The 19,848-nt window shown below is 39.0% G+C and overlaps 1 protein-coding gene across 30 annotated transcripts in view; it reads right to left on the bottom strand.

Moving 5' to 3' along the window:
- The window catches only part of JAKMIP3 (Janus kinase and microtubule interacting protein 3), a 132,786-nt gene that overhangs the window by 15,142 nt on the left and 97,796 nt on the right, over positions 1-19,848 (bottom strand). For 16 of the 30 annotated variants that reach the window (XM_089510178.1, XM_089510173.1, XM_089510176.1 and 13 more), the window contains 8 exons: positions 18,516-18,635; positions 12,877-13,023; positions 11,055-11,186; positions 10,135-10,170; positions 9,453-9,512; positions 8,183-8,311; positions 6,533-6,661; positions 2,180-2,263 (listed from right to left, as the gene is read on the bottom strand). In XM_089510178.1, coding sequence (XP_089366304.1) covers positions 2,180-2,263; positions 6,533-6,661; positions 8,183-8,311; positions 9,453-9,512; positions 10,135-10,170; positions 11,055-11,186; positions 12,877-13,023; positions 18,516-18,635 — 837 coding nt within the window. The remainder of the gene's footprint in view (positions 1-2,179; positions 2,264-6,532; positions 6,662-8,182; positions 8,312-9,452; positions 9,513-10,134; positions 10,171-11,054; positions 11,187-12,876; positions 13,024-18,515; positions 18,636-19,848) is intronic. The other 14 variants (XM_089510181.1, XM_089510184.1, XM_089510195.1 and 11 more) reach the window with 4 other exon arrangements.

Below are 19,848 nucleotides of genomic sequence, written 5' to 3'. Positions count from 1 at the left end.
ACAGGAAATACCCAAAGCCTGAATGAAAGATGGTGAAACACAGAGTATCATTGCAAGCAATAAATATGCCAAAATCAACAAACTATGGGTAGTCTGGCAGATTGGAACCTCAAATCTAGATGACTGAGATTAAATATTGAGTTGCCCTCACAATATATGACCCAAATAATGTCAGACACCTAGAAGTAAATCATGAAATTCAGCTTGCGTAAGCACACTTCAGTGAATTACATCAGGGAAGAACGCATATTAGTAAGATGTTTGGACTATATATATGAAAGAACTTGTGAACATTTGTCAGGTGTTGATGCCAAGACAGATTTCAGCAACAATTCACTCAGGAATCGCAGCAAGTGTAGAAATTTAAAGATCAAGGTGTGATATTTCTTTACACTGTGTTTACCTAGTGAAATACTTGATTAGAGGCACTGTAGATCTTTTGAGTTTGTCCTTCTCTTGTACTAAAGATCTGCACTGGCTAATTTCCACATACAATTTAACATGCTGATATTGACCTACAAGGTGAGCCAGCATGGTCAGAGAACTGGACTAGGACTTTGAGACATCAAGGTTCAAATTCTTGCTCTGTCATGGAAACCCACTGGATTGCTCTCAGTCAACTCTCAGCCATAGAGGAAAGCAGTAGAAAACCTTTTCTGAATAAATCTTGCCAAAGGTCCCAATGACAGAGTCAACTTGAAGGCACATAACAACAGTATTATTATTATTATTATTATTATTATCAACAACAACAACGACTTACAGTGATCTAACTGCCTGGTACTGTGATGCCTGACAGGAACCTGTTTTTCCCCCACCAACATCATTACCTGGAACTTGTCCCCCTGCATTTGGAGTTAAGTGGGTGGCACCCTTTGGTGGAAGCATACAACTTCTGGAACATTGTCTCCAGAATCGTCTGCTTTGGTCCCTATGCTTTATCCTTTTGGTACAATCACATGACTGTTGTTCTCCTAGGGCCTTGTCTGAGCTACATCATTATGACCTGCTGCTAATATGTGTTGGTGAGTTGTTGATTTTTTTACTATAGCCTTTGACTGTGACTTATTTGAGTTCTTGTCTCACACAAACATTCAATCAACATACCAATGGGGATGAGGCAATGTTGACTGATCCCACACTAAAACCTCCATACACAAGAATATATGATCACAGTGTGCCGATTCTGCACACAGAGAGACTTTTTAAAAGCTCTATTTGGACATTATTCCACATAAAATCTTAATTGCATGGAGGAAGGGAGTGTGCCAGTTGTCCCTTCCCACTGCATCCCTTGCTGGACCTGCCCTCTGCTGTGCATACATGGGAGACCTTTACATGTGTAGGATCCTCCTGGTGTTTTAGCACCCCAGAAATCTGTGCAATTGAGGTCTGAAATTCAAAGGGGGGTCTTAACTTTGTAAAACAAATTCCGTACTTCAGACCTCCCTCTGACACTAAAAAAAACAAAAACTACATTTTAAAAACCCCGTTAAACAATCCAGGTTTTTTGGCTTATTTGTATAGTAATTCATTATAACAGAGCTGGGGAACTGTTTCTGTTGGGAGCCATATGGCAGTGTGTGGAGCGTGTGTGTGTGTGAACCCAGTAGGCACCCTAGTCTTCCTCTTCCTCTGCCATCCCTTTCCCTCCCTATTGTTCCACATCTAGCAGGACAATGTTTTAGACGCTGCAGTGAATACTCACAGAGATTTGTCTGAAATTTGGCTAAGGGATCAAGCCTAAAATCAGTTGAACTGGGGTTCATCTTAACTTCTGGTTCATGCATAACAACAAGCAAAAAATTAATAATGTAAAGTCGAATGCCAACATATTCCTTCACCTACTAATGAAGTATGGGAGAAAGTGGGTAACCAGCGAGCCTAAAGCTTTGCTCTGGCACCTTTCTGCTAATGTACATATATTTTTACTAATGTACATACCACTAAACCATGGTTAGCTTTATGTGTCAGCCATCCCATTGACTCTTTCTTGCTCAGCACCTTTGTTGTTGCAATGAGCTTAACCGCAATGGCATTTAATATTTATACCTACAGCTATGCCTGTATGCAATGCAAAGTGAGACTCAATCCATTTAGCCTATAGTGATAATCTTCAGCTCAACTTGTTTGTAATGATGACTGCATTGACACAATGCATTTGTTCTCAATTTATTACCTGTCCTTGCTCAGCAAGTGCCTTTTCTAGGTCTTCTATCTGAGCTTGGGCTCTGTGGATTTCGGCTTGAAGCTGCTCACGAGTCTGTAAGATAGGATTGAAGAAATCTCAAACTTTCTCTGAAATATGCCAAGGTAAAAGTGCAATACAGTCTAGGGTGCAGTACTATAATAGCAAAATGTCTATCTAAAAATTCAGATTATTTGAATGTCTGCTTGCATAATGTCTGCTTGCTTGGTATATATATATATATTACAAAAAGGTCACGTGGGATATGTTGCCTATGTAAGATACATTTGCATGGAGATGTGCAGCTTAAATGTAGGAAAAGTGTGTGAATGGTTCCAAGGACTGGCAAGGGCACACTTTTTGAATCCATGCTCCTGAACTGTCATAAACATTGGTGTCCATTTAATAAAGATAAATCAGTGAAATATATTCACCATAACCAGCACAAAATCCAGTAGAAAACACATTGACACATGTCTAGAAACTTCCTAGCAAGCTTGCATTTCCTCACTCATCATCCTGTCTCTCTTCCTTAGAGTCTATTGGAATTCTATGATCAATCTGCACATTCTATTGAGGTAAATCAGCTGCTGGCTATGGATGATGAACCAGTCTATTTTCTTCCTAGGGAAGAAAAGATCCATCTGTTCTCGGTTCATGACAATTTCCCATGTGTTTATTCATAAGGCTGTCTTCCATATCAATCTACAAATTACAGTTTGGTTTTTTAAAAAACTGCTCTGAACCCACAACATTTCCATGTGTTTTTCACAAGACATGTACATAAACATTTTCCTAAAATAGGCATGTTTGTTTATACTTCCTGTTAAAATAAGCATTTTTGTGTGCACTTAAACATAAAATGTATTTAAAAAACATTTTGATATGTGTAAAACAAAAAATGTATATAATGCCACTCAAAGAAATGTAAAAACCAAATGATAGCTGTGTTCTAATCCAATTCACATTTCCTGTAATCATGCTAGGTGGCTTGAAAAATGCAGATTGAACTAAATCCTTAAGCATACCTAGTCCTAGTCATACTATTTTTGCATGCATTCACGGACTGATTTGTTTAATTGCATTACTGCATTAACTGTCATTTTGTTTTTGTTTTTAAAAAATATGCACAAATGTTCTCCATTTATCTATGTATTTGTATATTTTAAACCTGTATTTATTCTCCAAATATGTATCTAAAAATGCATTTAATATGTTTTTGAGCTGTAAGAGTCATCCACTGGAAGATTCAGGAAGGGTGAAATCAATAGATGACTGATTTCAATGGATGATTGAGTTCAAATTTACACCATTCGTCCAGATCAGTTTATTTTGCATTTACATTCCTGAATAATCTCTACCTATTGCATTTTGTTGGGATGAGAGCCTGCAAAAGTTACATTTTTGGACCATAACTACCCCAAACTCCCAGTTGGTTAGAGAATTCTGGGAGCTGTAGGCAGTCTAAAAAAGTAACATTACCAAGTTCTGCATTTGATATTTCATGAGATAGCAAAGATTTCTTTGGATCATGAGAGGCAGGATTGTGGTAAACTGCCATTACTCCTATTATCATCCTCATTCTCTTTTTCTTCATCTTCCTCCCCCTCATCTTTATTTATATTCTCCCTGCCTTTCCCCTGGACTCACAGTGACTTAGAAATTAAAATGGGTACAATATAGCTAAATCATAGAAAAGGTTATCGGGATACAGACCGCCCCAAAAGGGCGGTCTGCCAGCACCTTGTTTTGCCGCACGAGGAAGCTGCGGCGGACAAATGGTGTGGCTTCCTTGAGCGGCAAAAAACGGGTTCTTTCTGTGGCGCCATTGTGTACCTGTCTTGCATCTTCATGGCAGTGGGACAGACATAAGGGCCTCTCCTGAAAATCCAAGACCCTGGTCAGGATAATATGGGAAGTTATGATCTATCCTGGCCATGGCTGGTTGCTATGAAAACATCTCAACCCTGGATATTGGGTAAGCATCAAATCTAGGGTGAATCTACACTGTAGAAATAATGCAGTTTAACACCATTTTAAGCGCTGTAGCTTCATCCTGTGGAATCCTGGGATTTGTAGTCTTCTCTGCCAAAGAGTGTCAGTGCCTCACAAAACTACAAATCCCAGGATTCTGTAGGATGGAGCTACAGAATTTGAAGTGGTCTCAAACTGCATTATTTCTATAGTGTAGACGCACCCTTAGACATCCATTGAAAGTGGGCAATATGGTCCCATCAGGCTCTGAAACCGGTATCACATGTTTTGTTTTTTTTTTAATGTACTTTGGCAATCAAAAGCATATGTACACTGCAAAGGCCTGAATAAGGTACTGTTATTTGTCTTTACAAGGTGATTTCAAGAAAGGCAAAACAGAACTTGAAATATTCAGAGTATTGTGAGGAATATACATCTTTTTTGAAATGAAAACTTTCAGAAACATCATTTCAGGTAATGCTTGCTGGCACTTTATATGCAAGGATACTGCTGAGAAGTTCCATAGTAATGTTAACGTTTGGTCATATATCATTTTTTTCAAGCTGATGAAGAGTTCAGAAATAAAACATATGCTAGTTTTGGTTTCCCTAGTAATCTACTTCTTTAGCACAGGAGTGGAAAATGTGGCTACACTGATAGACCATAAAGCTGAGTTTTGCATTTGAGATAGTACATTATAAATGTGCAGCAAAAATTATGGAATACACATAACACAGATAATGTCATATTTCCTCCCACACAAATACCTCTTAAAATAATATTTCATCAACGGCGCGGCTTCAGCATAAGCTGAAAGCCGTGTGTGGTGCACCCACGTATGGTACAGGTGCACTGTACTTACAGTGTAATCCTACAAATGTGAATTCATGTCCTATCACATTCAATGATATTTACTTCCTACGTAAGTATACAGAGAACTCTAGCCTTAGTTAATAATAGTCAGCTACAAGTAATAATATATCAGGGCTGGAATCTTTTACTAGCTTACCTAACTATAATTGTTTTGTATTCACAATCACTACTTAGAGAGCCAGTGTGGTTTAGTGGTCTGAATGCTGGGCTATGACTCTGGAGACCAGGGTTCGAATCCTTACTCAGTCATGGAAACCCACTGGGTAGCCTTGGGCAAGTCACACTTTCTCAGCCCCAGGGGAAGGCACTGGCAAACGTCCTCTGAACAAATCTTGCCAAGAAAACCCCAAGTTAGGGTTGTCTTAACAACTTACAGGGTGTACAGACTGTCAATAAAGGTCGGCCTGGGGATGGAGTGGGGGCGTGGCATCTGCACAATGCATGCCCCAACTCTGCCCCTATGCGGGTGTGATGCCACACACCACACCACATGGTGGGCGGCATCACAGTGCTCCTCTAGCATCAAAAAGCTGTGGCACTAGTGGCTATGGCGCCCTTTTCATGGCACAAAAAGGAGCCACTTTTTGCAGCTCCTTTTTGTGCCACACAAAGGCCAGATTGGGACTGCAAGTGTATCCATTCTTTCTCACACATAAAGGAATAAGTCTCTGTGGTGATCATACTAGAGCCCAATGGAAGAATTTGCTTGCAAACATGAAGATTAAAGTTGTATAGAGGACAGCAGTACTCAGATGAAACACCACTTTTAACATCCCTGAGCAGAAAGATTCTTGTCCTCTGCACATTTCTCACTAAGGTTTAGGGAGATTTTGGAAATTAGGAATGGATGTATCTATCATTTGTAGTTTCTCATTTTTTCAATTAACAAATTTCATCCAAAACTTTGTACATTCTGTAGTTCTAAATTTAGCTTAAAGCTAGTCCATGAATTTCTGAACTTTGCTTCCCATTCCACCTCCACCTCCCATAGAAGAATTTGATTTCAAAATTCAGAAAAGTAAAGATATAAGAAAATGACTATGTTTTTGTTGGTATGTTGCCAAATAATCTGTATCTGTACAACATCCTTGCTAAGATCTGCATAAATGTACATCTCAATTTAGAATCATGATTCAACTGGATTCTTGTCTGGTTCTTGTCTGGGAGCATATTTGTGTTCACTATTGACTGAGAAATGCAAAATTAGGTATCTTTGCATTAAAAGGGAAATAAAGTGATTTTTTTCTTATCTGTCTTGTAGGGATACATCAGCCAAAATGCTCTTACAAATCTTTTTCACACCTCAGTGATAAAAATGAAGAGGTCTTCAGAAGAGTCAGGTGTATAGGGATGCTGCAGGAAGGTCTTGCAAGTGTGCTACTACCCTACCATACTAATAGCCCTTGAATGACAAGGCTCAATGTCTTTTCACTCAAATATGGGAAAACATAATATTGTTATAAGCCTTTATTTTCATGTAATATAAGCCATTTAGACCTTAACTTCTCGTTCTGCATCCAACGTTCCTCCAACCTGCTCTTGCAACAGAGCATATGCTCTCTGTAGCGCCTGATACTCCATTGTTAGCTGCCGGAATCTTAATTCTGTTTCTTCTTTTGCCATTCCCTAAAGTGCAATAATACAAACAGAACACTTTAGAAAGAACTAGATATGTAACTCTTCTGATAATGCAAATAAATGGCATTCACAAATAGCTTTTATGGACATTACTATTTCTTCTATAAAATGACACTTTGGCAAAATTGATTTTGAAATACTGATGGGCACAACTACAGTTTTATGAAGTATCTATACTAGCATCACATCACACTAAGCCAAAACTGGACAGAATTCTGACCTATCATGAATGAGCAAGATTAATAGTTTGTACTGCTCAGCCCTGTCTATATCAGCATGAGGTATTCTGTAGTATCCTGCCTCTGGAGCTGTCCCCACCCTCCTCCATTGCAAAGCCCTCTTTTCTGACGCCCAGTGGATAACTGCATGCACATCCCACTGAGCTGCCCTGTGTGTCTGCCACCATCACGAGTTGCTTCACTCTGAGGTAAAACAAGGTGCCCAGTGATGGTTATATGGCTAGGTATCTCATTGTGGCCTCAGAGCCAATGATTGGTGGAAGTGTCAGATATGCTGGACAGCATGGTGGGACATGTTTCAAACAGCCACCCAACATCACAATGGAAGCTTCTGGATTTTTCTGGAAGATCCAGAGCAACCTGTGAGTTTTAAAAATCTGGATTAAGAGGGGAGAAACCTGGTTCTGGTGCTGAGTGGGTTGGTTGTTGTCTGCTTGCACCAGAATGGGTTTTGGGCCGTATGTTGTCCAGACTCCCCACTGAAGGAATGCGAGGAGGCCACTGTATTCATTGTATCCATGAAAGTTTACTGTTATGTATGAATCAGAATCTGATTTGGTTTGTCTCCTAACAAACCATAGTCAAAAACCAAGAGTAAATCCTAACTTCAGATCCCAGTTTGTCAGTGGATTAATAAACCAAGCATAATGGACATAGGGCTAAGCAAATTACAGGCATATGTTTCTTGGTTTGTTTAGCCCCTCTTGTTGGGAGCAGGAGCCAAAGTAGAGTCATCAAACAGCACACACTGGCTTTGTTCACAGTATGCCAGAATCCTCAGCAATTCTGCCTCACTGTGCTGTGAGAATCACCCAAAAAGATTTAAAAGGAATGGTGTAAAACTGAATAAAAACAGCTTTACTTTTGCACCATTCTTTTAAAATCACCCACTACATGTGGCCAAACCAAGGAAACTTAATCAAAACAAAAAGAACACCTTGAAGAATAATAGATTTATTGTACAATAAGTGTCCATGGACTGGAGACCAATGCAACAGATGCCTACTGATTATAAAGCTCAATCCTTTCAGCAAATGCATGAAGAAAAGATGAGTATTCTATAGATGTCTTAAAAATACCCACTCATGAAATCTGTCCCAGGATTGACAAACTATCTATTATCTGTAGAAAACTTCTTTGATCTCTTTGTAGATTGAACTATCAATGTTTTAATAAATAAGTATAAAAAAGCAAGTTTCATTACTTAGTATACATCAATCCCCTCTTGTTTTATGGTTTGAATTCACACATTAGACATCTAATAATTTACCTCTTCCAAATCATCATCGGGCGTGCAGGGTGTCTGATCTGTTCGGTCAGTTTGATATGAGATAGAAGAGCCATCAGATTCAAGGGAAGCTTCTTCATCGTACCCAAAAAATGTCTCCACAACTGGCTTCTGATCAAATGACAATGTGTAAATGCAAACAGCGAAAAGATGCAAAGGCACCCCCCTCCCAGTAAACAAGCAGATCTCACTACAAAGAATGACTAGACTCCCTTTTACATGCATTTTCACATGAAGATTTGCAGTGCTATTGAATTAACCTTTGCAAGTGTCTTCTATTTTTGATAGTGATATACGGTAACATGTGAAAAATTGCAGCAGGTTAATGGTGCATTATAGTACACACTGATTACATAGTAGGTGCAATCCATGGTTAATTCTACTTCCTGATCATTTCCTAATGCTAATACAGTGGTACCCCAGGATACGAATTGCTCGCGTTACGAAATTTCCGGGGTACGAAAAAGTTAGATAGGAAAAAACTGTTCCGGGTTACAAAGATTTTTTCGGGTTACGAAATTTTTTTCGGCGCGAAATTCAAATCTGAAAGCGCGGCTAGCGGGCGGCTAGCGGCTTTCCAGCGCCTTTTCGGGTTGCGAAATTTATCGGGTTACGAACGGCGCCGCGGAACGAATTAATTTCGTAACCCGAGGTAGCACTGTATAGTAAAACATTATTTAAACCTGATGTATGTTGGAGATGCAGACATAAAAAATGGTAGTAAACCTCTTCCTAGATCTATGTCATGGGATAAAAACTGTCTATGTCCTATCACATAAGACTGTCCCAAATGTAGGTAGGGGATGGATTAGTAATACTGTATTGTCAAAATGCAGCTACAGTGAAAGAAGTGGAAGGTTAGTGTGAGTTGCAAGAAAAATCTTTCATGGGATACCTGCTGGGCTGCTGAAAGAAGCAGAGACAAGGAGATAAGCAGGTTAGCTAAAGGAAGGGGCAGAGAAGGCAGTGAGCTGAAAAAAGATATGGTGGGCTTTGGAAAGGTTGGACTCAATAGTCTGAGAGCAGAGGGAAAGAGGCACTGAGCAAAGATGTAGGTCAGAAAAATTCTTTGTTTGGGAACACAAAGGACCAGTGGAAATAAAGAGACTGTGGGAGAGGAACTAAATAGGAATGAGAAAAAAGGAGCAGCCTGGCAAAATTTCACACACTGACTTGTCTGACCCATCAAGGCTTTTCTGATGCTCTTAGATATGTGTTAAAATAATACACAGTTTTTGATATATCTTCTTACCTTGGGAAACTTGGCAAATTTTTTTCGTTGCTTCCTGTACCGTAAAAGCTTATCCCGTTCCTGTCAAAAGAAGTGAAACACATTTGCAAGCTACAAAGTGGGCCTGAATTCCAGTAAAAATTTAAGCAGTCAGCAGTCTTTCATACACACACACACACACACACACGAAATGTGAAATCAAAATGGAACTGGAGATTCAAATTGCACATATAATCTGTGATAAAAACCAAAATATTATCAAAAGACACCAATACTGAAGGTTTGATTTTCAAACTTCAGAAGCATGGTTTCCATTAGCTTTACTTTCAAGACACTCAGTCCTCCATCCACCCTCAACAGGTGATGCTCATTAGAATTACTTTGGTATTAATAAATGCAGCAGCAAAACTTAGGGACTGGCAGCCCAGGGCAAAAAGCAGAAATGCCACCCTACAGCCCCACCACTGTGTGAAGAGGTCCCAACTAGAGCTACCTTATTTTCTCTTGTCCCTCCCTCTCTGGCATGGATGGGAAAGCAGATAGCCGCCAATGGCTCTGGTTGGCTTGTAGCCCTTCCCAGACTGGCAGGTCTATATGCCTGAATACATACAATTGTTGAACTTTATGGCTGAGCTATACAGTATTACAGAGAGTATCCATAAAGCACAGATGTAAAGAGAAAGCAAACAAATCCATTACTTACTATTACACTCTTCACATAGCCAGCAGTTTCTAGAGTCTGGTTTAAAAGAATTAGAAGCAAATGTTATATGCATGCATGTTTTCCTTGTTTTCTTGAGCAACTTCTTCTGGCACATTTTTATTGTGCAATCTGCTCTAGATATTAAAATCTTTTTCAGTTGATCATTCTATTCTTAAATATAAAAAACAATGGCTTATTTCATTAGAAAGAGCAATTCTCAAATTCCAGGAAATCCTGGTCCCTTTCTTAATGACACCCAAGTAATTATACAACCTCCTTGTAAGAGGCCTGTACTATGCCAGCAGCAGAGTGGTATGTGGGTGAGAATCCTGCCAGGTTTTAGATCATTCTGCTGAGCCATCTTCTAAGTACAGTGAGCCTGTGCCATACGTGGGCTCACTATAGGCGGCTTTCAGCTTATGCTGAAGCTGCTCGCCAAAAGGGATAATGGTACGCGCACCCACGGCACACGTGCATGGCTGCAGTGTGAGCAAGAGCCCCATTATATCCAATGGGGCTTAAGCCAATGGAGCCCACTGTATAAGCTGTAAAAGTTACTACCCTTTCTCCCCATTTTTGATTATAATGGAAGAATGTTTGACATGTTGACAGGGTTGTTTGTCTTTTATTTTTGAATAATGGAAGGTATATTCATGGTGCTATAGAAATAAAATAATTCAAGGGGGGATAAGGAGGAAGGGGAGGTGAAGGGGGCAATTATGATGAATTATCCAACCGAGCCTCAATGTAAGCTTATGACTGGTAAACCTATCTACGCCTATTCTTGTCTTCCCACATAACTCCAATTCCAATGGTTGTTTTTAAAGATAGAAGATCAGGGTCAGGTGATACCATATGGTAACAAGGGGAGGATGGCCTTACTCATTAGTGGTGGTAATGGTGGTGGAAGCTTATGTTACCTTTGAAAGTTCATCTATAATGTTTTGCTGGTCCATGATCTGTAGTCTCAGAAACTCAACTTCTCTCTCATCTTGACTTTGATCAAGGTCATTTAAGGAACTTGGTCTTCTTATTGTCCTCACCCTTTGTCTCTAATGTAACATAACAAACATTAAGAAAATGATTACAGTAGTTTTTCAACAAGCATTATATCATCCTATTCAGGTAAATGGCAACTCATAAACTGACACCCATTCAAAATTTACTTAGTTTCATTTTCCAAATGAAGCTGTGAATCTGTCCAAGCAGTTAAAGACTAAAGCATGGGGCGGAAGAGGCTATACACTGGTGTATATATTCATACTGTCATGATGAACAACACTGGACAGGGAGATCATCCAGTCTGGATGTAAATGTGAAGCCCAAGCCAAATTATGTAGCATGAATGGAGATCATTATCAAATTACAAGAGAGGAAGGATCAGCATAACAGGACTGCTCCTGTAGCAGGTACTTAAACTATTTATTAGGGCAGTTACCATATATATTTGACTATAAGTTGATCTCATGTATATGTTGAGGGCAGGTTTCAGGACCAAAATTATGGATTTATTATGACTTATGGATAAGTCAAAGGTAAAACTTGGGGAACATAACAAAGGATGGAAAGGATGAAGCAAAGGAAGATGATGATGAAGAACTTACAAAATTCTGATTGACCTAACTGTTTGTTCTCATCCTAAAGGCTAGATGGATGAAGAGGGAACTACAATAAAGTGTAGCTTTCAGATGTTTGGGGAGCCAACCAGGCACAGGTGGGGCTAAGGGAACTCACTCATCAAAAAGGATGAAAAGGCAAAGCAAAGAAAATGGCAACTATGTTAGCAGTGATTATTAATGTGAAAACTTTGCTTGATTTTAATCCAGAAAAAATGACAAACATACACAAATGTCTTATTCAGATCCTTCAAGTCTGATTCCTTTCAGCACTCCTTTGAGTGGAAGTACCAAAGAGCTGCCACCACTACTGTTTTCCAACCCAGACATTCAACAAGGTCAGAGGAAGTGCTATGGTAGAGAGAGTAGGGGGGGGGGTGTCAATGCTTCTTTTAGGATGTCCTGAGCTGAACCAAGCTCTTACCTTTCACCACTCTAATGCAAGAAGTAGATGGTTCTTTTTTTTTTTTTTGGACAAAAGTTATACAATACTCACATTTGCCTGTGGACAAATCAACCTAATTTTTGGGCCAGTTTTTTGACTAAAATTTCTAGACTTATACATGAGTATACATGAGTATGTACAGTAAGTGCTCAAGACATTGTGAGCTGATGATGTTCCTCACTGATATATTCTACCAAGCAAACAAACAAATAGAAAACCAATACCTTATTATAATAATGAAACACAATTTTACTATTGTGAATCTGGATTTTTAATGTGTTATTCCGGTTTCCTCAGAGTTTCCATGAGTGAGAAACTGCTTCTCACTTGCTGGGTCAAATAGGCAAGAATTCTGCAAAATTATCACAGTTTATAATTCAATATAATGATTACTATCTTTAACTGAATTGAGAGAATATTTTGGTATTTTGGAATTAGAAAGATTCCAATGTGGATGCCAGATGCTTCTTGCCCTCCTCATCCCATCCCATCCTTAGAATGGATAATATGGAAGCAAAAGTATTGAACTGGTGTGAGGATGATGCTTCATGGTGTCAAAGAAGTAAGGTAATAAAAAAACATCTTCAACATTTCAAAGAGTCATACTTAAAATATTTTAAAGTTATTTTTTTTAAAAAATCACACACTTCCTTTATATGTATATTAGCATATAAAACTTACCATTTCTAAATTTTCTTGTGTTATAAATTTTAGTTTATTTTCCATACGACGTAAGGTATGGGACAAATCTTCATTTTTCCTACTCAGACGTTTATTTTTGTCTAGCAATGGTTTGTACTGGCTCTCAGCTTCTCTTAGACGTTTCAGCTGAAAAACAGAGGTGAAAATGTTTACACAGATGTAGCAAATATGTTTGCTGCCCCCAAACCCATGGTTACCTGAAGGGGTTTTAGATTGTTGGGTATGGTGAATGAATACTTGACACATAGAGAATGTACTAGTTACTATCTATAAAGCCCTAAAGCAAAACTTTATAATAACAAACTGTAATCCAGTGGAGGCTTTTGTGAGACACTTTGAGATCCCTGCTCCACCACCACCCCACTGCCTCCCCCATATTACTTGGAAATAACAAAACATTCTTCCAGAGGCCTTCTGGTGGGATGATTATCATTATAAAAGTCACCTCACCCCTGCCCCTTGTTTAAACTCTAAACCCCTTGTTTAAACCCTCCCACACACTTTCAGTTTCCTAAAAATGGGCAGGTGAGACCTATGGACATCTACAGATGAGTAGGAAATGGCATAGGTGAAGCTCTAGGAGGATCTGCAAATAACCACCCATGTCCTAAACTCTTTGAAGCTAGACTATCAGAAGGACCATTTTTTCTCACATGATGGGAATACCAGTTCACAACTCTGGTGTCAGTGGATGGTGAATCCAATGTTGGCTTACTCCAAACTTCAATAGAACTATCCAAAGTGGCGATCCTGGGTTGAGCATCTGGAAAGTTTAGATTAAAATACAGAGCAGATTTGTTGCCCCACTGACACTAGAGCCAAGGCAGTTCATAAACATCTGGAGAGCTGAATGTCTCCCAACCTTGCTCTGTATTTTTTTTAAGAGTCAAACATACCGGCAGACCCAAGCAACTTAGATTTTATATTTTACCCTTTAAGACTGTTAAAAAAGGCATATTAAAATGAATACATCAATCCTGGTATCTTTAATGCAAGATTTTATCTAAGTCCTGTGTCTTACCATATATGGTGGAGATTTTTGCTTCCACAATTTATTTTACAGGTGAGAGGCTTATTTATTCTCACAGGTGACATTCAAGCTGACTGGCCTCAGCTTTTGTTCTCAAGGAAAGTCATGTTGGATGATAAATGACAATCAATACTATCCTTTTAAAAGACATCCTTGACTTCTTGTTTTGTGAAGGAAACATATTGTGGAAAATATTCAGTTGCAAGCCTGGAACGCTCTTCAGGAAACTGAAAAGAAGCCAAGTGCCTAGGCTATCTGTGCTCACAATTGCTTCATCTAATATGCAAACCCCATATGCAGCACCAGATTATACTGCGGAACTGCTGCTTCTAATATCTGCTATAAATTTAATCTATATGGATTTTTCCAACATGCCACCAGACTTTATTGCAACTGCTCTGTGAAATATCTGTTTTGCCAAAGCAAATGCCATTAACTGGCTTTTAAATAGATTTTTATAGGGATGTGGTAGCATTTTGCACATTGAACAAGTAAATGGGAAGGAAAATGCCAACAGTGGAACTCTGCAAAACTGAACACAATTACATCAGGGAATGCTAGCCTTTCGCAATTTTACTGACTGTGATCCTGACAAAGGAGAAGCACAAATCAGCAGCATAATGCATGTATTACATCAGGGGTAGGGGAAACAGACTAGTTTTAGACTATTAAACCCACAATCCCTTACCAATGGGAGGGACTGTGAGGGTGATAGTGATGGGAGATGAGGTAAGGGTGATGGGAGTAGAGTAGCCAGGGTTCTGAAACAGCAACATGGAACAGCCAGTTGCCAGTTCAAGACTAGCTGGAGTACTTGTTGTTGTTGTGTCTCATGTCATTTCTGACTTATGGCAACCCTAAAGTGAATGTATTAATGAGTTTTCTGGAGCTGAGAGTGTGTCACTCACCTAAGGTCACCCAGTGGGTTTCCATGGCTGAGAGGAGAATTGAACCTTGGTCTCCAGGGTCATAGTCCAGTACTTAAACCACTACATCATGCAGGAGCACCTGAGGCAAGTCTAAACACAACCATCTCATGTCTCACAAGAAGAAACCCTCTTACGAGCTCTCTGCATTCCACAAGATCTCAAAGCTTGTGGGAATCTCAAAACTCAAGAAATCTCATTATAGTTGCAGGATATCTTGAGATTAGGGCTATTTTCTGTAGTGAGCATGGTGTGAGTGCTCTGTCAGCAGAAGCAGACAAATAGCATGCGCCAGGCGCACTCTTCAAGAGATGGATACAATTTTTCTTATGTTGTTGGCTCCATACTAAATGCTCAGGGGTTTGTCTGTTGGGAGCATGGGTGATGCTTGTTTTCACCAAGTTAAGATATATGAAATATGGGGTATCCCATGCAACCCTCAAAATGTACAAAACCAGAATTTAAGTCCCAAATATGGGACATCCTGTGTAAAATGGAATACCTGGGAAACATAGACGGGAACTATGGGCCAAAACAACTGGAAAGCCAATGTGCTTTGTATTCAAAAATTTTGTATTAAATCTCTGGCAGTTAAAAAGGGATTGGTTAGCCAGTAATGATATTCTCGAAAGCCATCACTCACAGGAAACAACTGGCCTAGATGGAGAAATAGTCCACTGGTTCTCAGCCTCAGGGGAAGGAAATGGCAAACCTCCTCTGAAGAAATCTTGTCAAGAAAACACCATGATAGGATTGCCTTAGGGTCTCCATAAGTCAGAAATGACTTGAAGTCGCACAACAACAACAACAGCTCTCAACTTTTGGCACTCCAGTAATTATAGATCTCAGTTTTTCCAAAGACCTGCCCAGCATGAACAGTAGCCAGGAATTATTGGAACTCAGGTCCCAATCATTTGGAGGACTGACCAACATAAGGTAGCCTCCTATATTCTATGATCATTTCCACCAGCCCTAAGATTTAATGTGCACATTAAAATCTATGGGATATAAATACTAAGTTAAGAAAGGGTAAGCCTAGTAAAGCTGACACAAAACAGACCATAAGAGGACATTTTCAAACTATATCTCATCCCAGACAGTTGAAAAAAATGTGAAACTTCTTTGTCCCAAAAAGTTACTGTGAACTCTCTGTGGCTATGAAATTGCCATTAGAAAAAAGGGTGTGATGCATTATCAGTCAGAAGTGGTTTTTCTGAGCATTGCTTGAGTCAGGCTCAGGGTTTAATGAGTACAGTGTTAACTCAGCTTTCAGATGGTTGTAGAGATAGGTCACTCGCAGATGCAAATACGATGCCTAAATTCAGCAAAGCACATCTTTTCTTTATAAATGGTGATTTTTCTAGAATCCAGGCAAGTGTTCTTGCTCATTGCTATTGTAGTAGATTTCTACATTGCTGGGCAACTGAAATGCAGTGAATAACTCTGTTTACTGTATGAATGAATGAATGAATACATAAATAAATAAATATTGAAATCCTGCAGGAGGAGACAAAATTACAGAGACATAACTAGCTAAGTCTCCTAATACTATCCCCCAAATCTACCTTTTAAGCAGCAAACCCCCTCCAAAAACATGGCCGTTCCATGATGCTAGAGAGTGTGGAAATGAACAGAGACATGTCCAGCTCTCTTCCTGTAGTTAGATTTGCTGGGAAAGGCATCTTCTGGAGAGAGCTGGATGCATCTCTGCTCATCTCTTCACTGTCCAGCAACATAGAATTGGCTATGTTGGGAAGCAACACTGCAGAAAAGGTGGGTTTTGGGAGAACTTTTGGTTGTTGTCAATAGTAGTCATCACAGTGAATTCTGATGGTGCAAGTAGACTTAAGACCTCTTCAGACTGGCCATTAAGGGGAGCATGGGGTGGAGTCAGGGCATCACACCTAGATGATGCACACCCTGACTCTGTCCCCAGGGCGCCATGACACTGCACACCGCTCCACATGGCACACATCATCATGGCACTCCTCCGGCACTGAGTCCATATGACACAGTGCCAAAGGAGAGCCACCAAGCTGCAGCAGTGTAGCTATGGCACCCTTTTCAGGGTGCAAAAAGGAGCTGCTTTTTGCAGCTGCTTTTCGTGCCCTTGAAAGGCCAAGATCAGGGTCATGGCATGCGGTTGCTGCGGTCCCGATCCAGCTAGGAAAGGGGCGGTCTGTCAAGCCCCTTACTGCATCATAATTTACTGAAAAGGATGCCAGCAACTGTTTATTGCAATAAAACATAAGGTGATTTTATTAATTTATGACCAGAATCTCTATTATCTACATTCAAATGTATATTTAAACAATGGTAATATTTGTGTTTTCAAATACTGAAAACTAGTAGGCATTGCTTCTTTGTTTATAGGTTGATGTGATGAAGTGAACCACTCAAAAGATGTATCTTCTGAACAGGTCTGGGTCTAGAGGTACCTAAATCTCATGGTGAGTTTAGAGACATCAGCTTGCCTGAGACATCAAGAGAGGCAGCCTCAAAACTAGACTGGCAACACCAAAAAAGTGGGAAGATTTTCATGTGATTAAATCAATGAGAAAAAATCCCAGCAATAAAAGTTAGCTGTTTCATCAGGTAGCTGTGCAATACAGTAAATATACTGTTCACATAGTTTGTGCTATACTGATAATTCTGTAAAATTTGCTATGCGCTGTAATTTTCTATAGTTACAGGTACTTCACAGTTCATGATTATTCCAATATTCTGACAGTGAAATATCTTTACTGCTGGTGCAGCCTACTGCTCTATGTATAAAAAATTCAGTTTAAATGCCTCCATGTTGTTACAATGTATTTTACATTATGGAATATTACTGAACCTTCTTTGCAGCTCTATTGCTTTAGTAAAAGTACCATGTTGAGCACCATCCTTTGGGTGGTTTGGGATTTTCTTTGATTCTTTGAATAGGACTAATACAGTAGACTTTTCTATTATCCTTATGTGTTTTTTTTTAAAAAAAATCTATTGATTTAGGTATAAACAATGGAAAGTTCCGAGCAAGATCAAGACAAAAACACAGGTTGGTCTCTAGCCTTCTGCAGAGTAGTGGCTCAACATATTTTGGGCAACAATTTCAGTGAAATACAGTCAACATGGCTGACAAGCAGGGCAATGGGAAACAGCTGGAGGGCAATAGATTAGGAAAAATTATGAGATAATGCACAAGTGACTCTGCTGTTCTTCCAGCATAATCTGTATTGCTAAAATGTGTCTAAGTAATATACTCTGGTCTAAATGTTATTTCAGAAAAATTACAATCCCAATGCACTAAAACAAGAATGGACTATTCTCTGAGTTTAGGGGAATGCATTAGCCCTCTGATGCATCCTTTCTTCACAGCCTCTCCCTAGCAGTTCCCAAATATCAAAAGTTAAATTCTTGCCAACTTCCAGTTAAATAAAGGTCCTGTCCTGAGTGTAGAAGAGCCTCTCCTGGGCCTAAAACATAGTGAGAGTGTACTGCCTCATTCCCATGAACATTTTTAAAAGGTTTATTTAAAAAAAAAAGAATGGGGGCAATAGGAGGCTGCACCCTTCCGACATCCTATAGATGATAAATGATGTAGTTCTGAGTACAACTACAATAACTTGTATCTCCATTACACAGTCTGGTGAAATATGAAATACCACATGCTTTCTTACAAGTTCATTCCGTTCCTCTGATAATAATGCGTTCCGATCTTCCAATTTCCTGATGATTGCACTTAGTTCGGCTATTTTAAGTTGGAAGCGCCGAGCATCTCTTTCATCCAACTGCTGTTCCTAAAACAAAAAACAACTGCAAATAACTGTTCACAGAGAAAATATATTTTATAGACCTCCCCTCAACAACTTCTTTCTCTTTGGAATCCATCTTTTCCTAACTAATTCTAAAAAAAATGTAATTTGTGCTTCACTACCGGAATATAAGGCCAATAGAAATTTAAGAAAGGAGATATGTAAGAGGAGGCAAATGTAAAACAAAAAAAGAGAAAGGAAGGAAGGAAGGAAGGAAGGAAGGAAGGAAGGAAGGGAAGTATGCATATGTCAATACAGAATTACAAATGCTATGTTTTCTGAGAAGACTGACTTTATTTTTGGGCACAGGAAGAAAAGATGGAAATATGAAAGAAAACATTGGAAATTACTACAATGTTTCCTAAACATGCCACTGTTGAATTTAAGTGCTTAAACAAGCAAGTCATTTAAAAACACTGAAATATAAGATGTAGTAAATATGTGCAATTTTACAATTGCATTTTTCTGTTTCGCATGGAACTGTACAGATTGCTTTAAAATCACAGGATTGTCTTTTAATCAATCCATAAGTGAAATGTTTAACTCAAATAGAAAATGAATACAGATACAAGAGTAGCCCCCTTCATTTTTAGGGTTAAAAATATTATAATAACTTTTTCAACATTTTTGTTACTGACTATTTGTTATTTTAATTTCTTTGGAAACATACATCTATATAGATTATAAACACTTTAATTCAAGCAAAAAAAAATGAGTATCTTTGGCCTAATGAAACTCAACATTGCTAGAATTCTTCATTCAACAGGTGCAGGAGAGGCTTGAAACAAAGAAGAGAAAGGATTCTGTGCTTATGTTTTTGAAAAAAATCTACAATTCAAATTAAGCAGCACTACAAAAGAAATCTTGATGAGGATCAACAATGAAAAGAACTTTAACCAATGTCAGAGAAAAATCTGTCTTTAGCAAATTAATGCAGAAGCTGGAAGAGTGGCACAGTTACACAGAAAGCCTGTATAAGAGGTGAATTTAGATTAAATGGTGTAAGAAATTGCATAGCATGAAAGGAACAGTAAAGAGTATGTTAGCTGGTGTCTCATTTGCTTTCTAGAGAGTATTAGTGAAAATCAAAAAGTAGCGATCAGTGCTCAGGGTTGGCCGGGATAATTTTTTTTAACCTGAGGCAAGGGATAAAAATGGTGTTCTGGCCCTGTTTCCACATGGCAGCTAAATTGCAGTT

This window comes from Sceloporus occidentalis, unplaced genomic scaffold, assembly GCF_023333645.1.
Source record: "Sceloporus occidentalis isolate IW3139 unplaced genomic scaffold, rSceOcc1.0.p SCAF_2, whole genome shotgun sequence".
NCBI classification, from domain to species: domain Eukaryota; kingdom Metazoa; phylum Chordata; class Lepidosauria; order Squamata; family Phrynosomatidae; genus Sceloporus; species Sceloporus occidentalis.
The sequence above is the reverse complement of the archived record's forward strand: the minus strand, read 5'-3'. Positions and strand labels throughout refer to the sequence as shown.